The sequence below is a fragment of the Tachyglossus aculeatus genome, chromosome 11, assembly GCF_015852505.1.
Source record: "Tachyglossus aculeatus isolate mTacAcu1 chromosome 11, mTacAcu1.pri, whole genome shotgun sequence".
NCBI classification, from domain to species: Eukaryota; Metazoa; Chordata; class Mammalia; order Monotremata; family Tachyglossidae; genus Tachyglossus; species Tachyglossus aculeatus.
In genome coordinates, this window is record NC_052076.1 from 29,969,335 (window position 1) to 29,976,067 (window position 6,733).

At 52.6% G+C, this 6,733-nt stretch overlaps 1 protein-coding gene across 1 annotated transcript; it reads left to right on the plus strand.

Moving 5' to 3' along the window:
- Window positions 1-15: 15 nt before the first annotated feature.
- On the plus strand, window positions 16-6,526 carry SDHD (succinate dehydrogenase complex subunit D). The gene is made up of 4 exons (XM_038753989.1): window positions 16-104; window positions 2,015-2,107; window positions 4,738-4,882; window positions 6,012-6,526. The coding sequence occupies exons 1-4, from the start codon at window positions 50-52 to the stop codon at window positions 6,175-6,177; spliced, it is 459 nt and encodes a 152-aa protein (XP_038609917.1). The 5' UTR covers window positions 16-49; the 3' UTR covers window positions 6,178-6,526.
- The last annotated feature ends 207 nt before the right edge of the window (window positions 6,527-6,733 follow it).

Consider the following 6,733-nt stretch of genomic DNA (forward strand, 5'->3'; position numbering starts at 1 on the left):
AGCACTTCCGGGTCAGCCGGTGACCTTGGGAAACTGCGCAAGAGGCGCCATGGCGGCCCTGAGGCGACTCGGCGCGCTGGCGGTGGCGGCCCGGGGGGCCCGAGGTGAGGCCCAGTCAATCAATCAATCAATCAATCAATCAATCATATTTATTGAGCGCTCACTGGGTGCGGAGCACTGTGCTAAGCGCTTGGGAAGTCCAAGTTGGCAACATCTAGAGACAGTCCCTACCCGACAGTGGGCCCACAGTCTAAAAGGGGGAGACAAAGCCAAACATACTAACAAAATAAAATAAATAGAATAGATATGTACAAGTAAAATAAATAAATAAATATTTAGTACTCTGTTTATTTTACTTGTGAATATTTATTCTGTTTATTTTATTCTGTTAATATGTTTTGTTCTCTGTCTCCCCCTTCCAGATTGTGAGCCCACTGTTGGGTAGGGACCGTCTCTAGATGTTGCCAACTTGTACTTCCCAAGCGCCTAGTACAGTGCTCTGCACACAGTAAGCGCTCAATAAATACAATTGATTGAATGATTGTACTAAGCGCTTGGGAAGTCCAAGTTGGCAACATATAGAGACAGTCCCTACCCAACAGTGGGCTCACAGTCTAGAAGGGGGAGACAGAGAACAAAACCAAGCATACTAACAAAATAAAATAAATAGAATAGATATGTACAAGTAAAATAAATAGAGTAATAAATATGTACAGACATATATACATCTATACAGGTGCTGTGGGGAAGGGAAGGAGGTAAGATGGGGATGGAGAGGGGGACGAGGGGGAAACAAGATGCCAACCAAACTCTTTCCCACCTCTAATTTTTTCTTTTAAAGGGACAGGAGGCCTCAGGCTGAGCCCCCCTCTTCCCTCCCCCCTCAATCAATCCATCAATTAATCAATCAGTCAGTCAGTCGTATTTATTGAGCGCTTACTGTGTGCAGAGCACTGGACTAAGCGCTTGGGAAGTACAAGTCGGCAACCCATAGAGACGGTCCCTACCCAACAGTGGGCTCACAGTCTAGAAGGGGGAGATGGAGAACAAAACCAAACATACTAACAAAATAAAATAAATAGAATAGATATGGACAAGTAAAATAAATAAATAGAGTAATAAATATGTGTATATATATATATATATATATATATATATATATATATATATATACAGGTGCTGTGGGGAAGGGAAGGAGGTAAGGTGGGGGGATGGAGGGGGGACGATGTTGCCAACTTGGACTTCCCAAGCGCTTAGTCCAGTGCTCTGCACACAGTAAGCGCTCAATAAATACGATTGATGATGATGAAGCAGCGCACTAAGCGCTGGGGTGGATGCAATGAGATCACAAACCAGATGCCAACCAAACTCTCTCTCCCACCTCTATTTTTTTCTTTTAAAGGGACAGGAGGCCTACTCAGACTGAGCCCCCCTCTTCCCTCCCCCCTCCTTACCTCCTTCCCGTCCCCACGGCACCTGTATATATGTTTGTACATATTTATTGCTCTGTTTATTTTACTTGTACATATTTATTCTATTTATTTTATTCTGTTAATATGTTTTGTTCTCTGTCTCCCCCTTCTAGACTGTGAGCCCGCTGTTGGGTAGGGACCATCTCTATATGTTGCCAACTTGGACTTCCCAAGCACTTAGTAGTCAGTCAATCAGTTGTATTTATTGAGTGCTTACTGTGTGCAGAGCACTGTACTAAGCGCTTGGGAAGTACAAGTTGGCAACATATAGAGACAGTCCCTACCCAACAGTGGGTTCAGAGTCTAAAAGGGGGAGACGGAGAACAAAACCAAACATACTAACAAAATAAAATAGAATAGATATGTACAAGTAAAATATGTACAAGTAAAATATGTACAAGTATGTACAAGTAAAATAAATAGAGTAATAAATATGTACAAACATATATACATATATACAGGTGGTATAGTGCTCTGCACACAGTAAGCGCTCAATAAATACGATTAAATGAACCCACTGATGTTTGTCTGTCCCATCGCAGCTCTTCTCCTCCGCGCCCCCGGGGCCAGGCCCGCCTACGCCGTCATCGCCCTGCAGCAGGACCGGCCCGTCCACCTCACCCCCAGCCGCTGCGGTACGACCGGACCCCCGACCTCTGCGGAGCCTCTTCCACCTCGGGCGGGCTCCCAATCGACAATAATAATAATGAGAAGAAGAATGTTGGTATTTGTTAAGCGCTTACTATGTGCCAAGCACTGTTCTGAGCGCTGGGGTGATCAGGTTGTCCCACGGGGTGCTCACACAGTCTTAATCCCCCTTTTACAGATGAGGGAACTGAGGCCCAGAGAATAATAATAATAATAATGGCATTTGTTAAGCGCTTACTATCAATCAATCAGTCGTATTTATTGAGCGCTTACTGTGTGCAGAGCACTGTCCTAAGCGCTTGGGAAGTACAAGCTGGCAACATATAGAGACAGTCCCTACCCAAAAGTGGGCTCACAGTCTAGAAGGGGGAGACAGAGAACAAAAGCAAACATACTAACAAAATAAAATAAATAGAATAGATAGGTACAAGTAAAATAAATAAATAAATAGAGTAATAAATATGTACAAACATATGTACTTACTATGTGCAAAGCACTGTTTCAAGCGCTGGGGAGGTTACAAGGTGATCAGGTTGTCCCACGTGGGGCTCACAGTCTTCATCCCCATTTTACAGATGAGGTAACTGAGGCCCAGAGAAGTGAAGTGACTTGCCCAAAGTCACACAGCTGACAGTTGGCAGAGCCGGGATTTGAACCCATGATCTCTGACTCCAAAGCCCGTGCTCTTTAATGATAATAATAGTGGCATTAATTAAGCGCTTAATAATAATAATAATGGCATTTGTCAAGTGCTATGTGCAAAGCACTGTTCTAAGCTCTGGGGGAGATACAGGGTGATTAGGTTGCCCCATGTGGGGCTCACAGTCTTCAACCCCATTTTACAGATGAGGTAACTGAGGCACAGAGAAGTTAAAGTGGCTTGCCCAAGGTCACACAGCCGACAAATGGCTGAGTTGGGATTTGAACCCACGACCTCTGACTCCCAAGCCCGCACTCTTTCCACTGAACCACGCGCTTACTATGTGCAGAGCACTGTTCTAAACGCTGGGGAGGTTACAAGGTGATCAGGTTGTCCCACGGTGGGCCCACAGTCTTAATCCCCATTTTACAGATGAGGTAATTGAGGCCCAGAGAAGTGAAGTGACTTGCCCAAAGTCACACAGCTGACAAGTGGTGGAGTCGGGATTTGAACCCATGACCTCTGACTCCAAAGCCCATGCTCTTTCCACTGAGCCACTGGATCTAACCCCTGGGCTTCGTCTAACAGTGCTCAGTGCTTAGAATAATAATCATAATAATGATGGCATTTATTAAGCGCTTACTATGCATAAAGCGCTGGGGAGGTTACAAGGTGATTAGTTTGTCCCACGGGGGGGCGCTCACAGTCTTAATCCCCATTTTACAGATGAGGGCACTGAGGCCCAGAGAAGTTAAGTGTCTTGCCCACGGTCACACAGCAGACATGTAGCAGAGCTGGGATTAGAACCCATGATCTCTGGCTCCCAAGCCCGTGCTCTTTCCACTGCGTCACGCTGCTTTGCTTAGCACATAGTAAGCGATTAACAAGCTTAGTAACATTCATTCATTCAATCCTATTCATTGAGCGCTTACTGTGTGCCGAGCTCTGTACCGAGCGCTGGGGAAGTCCAAGTCGGCAACATATAGAGACAGTCCCTACCCAACAACGGGCTCACAGTCTAGAAGGGGGAGACAGACAACAAAGCCAAACAAGTTGAGAGTAATACATAGCGCTTAGAGAAGCAGCGTGGCCTAATGGAAAGAGCACGGTCTTGGGAATCAGGGGATGTGGGTTCTAATCCCACCTCTGCCACTTGTTTGCTGTGTGACTTGACCAAGGTCAAGGGGAGGAAACTGAGCCCCATGTGGGACAACAATGGGGAGGAAACTGAGCCCCACGTGGGACAACCTGATTACCCTGTATCTACGCCAGGGCTTAGAACAGTGCTTAGCACATAGTAAGCGCTTAACAAATACCATAATTATTATTAAATGCCGTCAACATCATCATCGTCCTCCCAGATAGCACTGGAATTATATCCCGCTCTTCTCCCCCCCATTAGGGCTAGGGAAACCGGAGAAACCATCAGTAATGATGCCGTTCGCTTCCCGAAGAAACCTTTCGGTATTATTAATTATTGCTCTTATATTTGTTAAGCGCTTAGTACGCGTGAAAACACTGCTTGAAGCACGGCAGGTAGAGACAGGTTTATAGGTTGAACACACCGGGCTCACGGTCTAAGTCGAAGGAAGCGGGATTTAATTCTCATTTTATATATGAGGTAATTGAGGCCTAGTGAAATGACTTGCCCCAGGTCACCCAGCACCCAGATCCTCTGCCTTCCAGGTGGTTCTTTCCACTAGGCCACGCTGCTTCAGTTTTTCACAGCTCCCTGCACCAGGCTCTCCCCGGGGCGATTGTTTCGAACACAGTTCCAGTCACTAACAATGTCATTGTGAGACCGGCCCAAACAGACAGGGAGGGGAGTATGGGGGTTCAAGTTTCTTCTCTGCTGGAAGGACCCCCCCCAAACCATGTTCTTTAACCTGCCCATCGGCCCTCCCTCCCCACCACCACGCCCCTGACTTTCCCGACGGGAAGACTCCCCCTCCGTCACCGGTCTGGTCCCCTTTGCAGCCGGCTCCAAGGCCGCGTCCCTCCACTGGACGTCGGAGAGAGCCGTGAGCCTCCTGCTCCTGGGCCTGCTCCCGGCCGCCTACCTGAGCCCCAGCCCCGTGATGGATTACTCGCTGGCCGCCGCCCTCACACTGCATAGCCACTGGTGAGTTCAGCCGGGGGTCCCCCGGGCGTCTCCCAGGCTCTGCCCTGTAGGACGCCACAACCCTCCTGAACCTTCGGTGCCTTCGAGCGGTGAAGCCAGAGCAGAGGTGGGGGCCGCTGGGACCAGAGGAGAGGCAGAGGGGGTTCCAGCAACCTACTGAGTGTCACCGCCCCCACTATCGTAGTAGAGGAGTGGGGGAGCGTGCTCAGGGACCCTGAGTCGTGTGCGGCTTCGGAGGGCCCCGTCAGGGTCCAGGCTTCAGAGTCCAGCCGTCCCCAGGGCGACGGCGGGTCACTGTCTGGTTTGGTTTGGTCTGAGGTCTGAGGCCCCAACCCCCCCCGGCGGACCGCGGCTCTGTGAAACAGACCGTCGGCAAGGTCGCGCTAAGCGGCTCCTCGGGGCTGTCGTTCACAGGGTTAACGAGGCCTCGTGCCGATGGGGAGGGGGTACGGGTTGGGCAGGCCCGGAGATGCGCCCTGCCCCTCGCCTGGCTCTCCGGCTTCCACAGCCCCAACCCAGGAGCACTGGTTTCCTTCTGCTTTCAGCTGGCTCCTTCCCCTTTGGAGCCAGCCAGCGGGGAGGGCCGGGCCGACGGGGGCCGGGGGTGGACGCGATCTGCTCGGGGCCAACCGGGTGAACTGTACTGCCTACTTGGGGAAGTCGGACAGAAGCCATCGGCTCCGGGGCTCTCCTGTGGGCGATAGTGCCGGGGTGCCACCCACAGACGGTCCCACGCTCCGGCTGCGTCGCTCCGCCTTCGGGGGGATGGGGCGGCTGGATCCGTCGTATTTAATGAGCGCTCACTGTGTGCAGGGCACTGTACCGAGCGCTTGGGAGAGTATGATAGAACAGGGCTTCTGCAGCATCCCCGGCTGCATCACGTCCGACCCCCTGCTGAAGCGGGGCTGGGCCGGTGGGAGTCATCGGGGAGGGCCCCCCGGGGGGACAGGAACCACTTTGGGGCTTGCGGCAGTTGGTTCCTGATTCTGGGATCCTGGAGCTCAGCGGGAGTCCATTCTTCCTCCCCGTCTGCCTCCTGCCTTCCCGCCAGGAGCCTGGCAGGTTCTCTCACCGCCTCTGTGTCTCTGTGTCTCCCTCTGCCCCCCGTCCCTCCCCCCCCCGCCGTCAGGGGTCTCGGCCAGGTGGTGACCGACTACGTCCACGGGGACGCGCTGGTGAAAGGAGCCAACGCCGGCCTCCTGGCACTGTCGGCCGCCACCTTCGCCGGCCTCTGCTACTTCAACTACCACGACGTGGGGATCTGCAAAGCCGTTGCCCTGCTGTGGAGCCTCTGAGCTCCACCCTGACCGCCCCCCGCCTCCACCCCCAGCCGTCTGCCAGCGCCGCGGGGCCGAGGGATCCCACGCTGAAGGCAAAGGGGGCCCTTGGGGGAGGCTTCAAACCCCCACTTTGAACGGAGACAGCTGGAGAGTGGGTGGGGTGGGGGGGGCCTTAATCTTGCAGGCCCTGGGGCCATTCAATCTGGACCCTCAGTTTCCCCAGATTTGGGGTGTGGGGCTCAGCATTTGGGATAGGGGTGTCCCGCAAGGCTGTTCCCAACCTGGAATGTCGCCTGAACGCCAGAGCTAACGACGAGGGGGGCAGCGTTTAATTCGCACAATAAAACATTTCAGACCACAGCCACGTGTTGCCTTCGGGTTTTCTGTTGGTGCCCCGGCTGGCCGGGGTCTGCCCCTGACCGGATTTGGCGGGGAGGGGGGTCGGTGGTCTCCGGCCTTGCCGACCGGACCCTCCCAAGCGTGGGTCGCCCCTCCATCCCGGCTGCCCGGGGCTCGGGGAAGGCTGTTGGCGGCACCCCAAAGCACCCCGCTCCCTGCGACACCAAGGAGG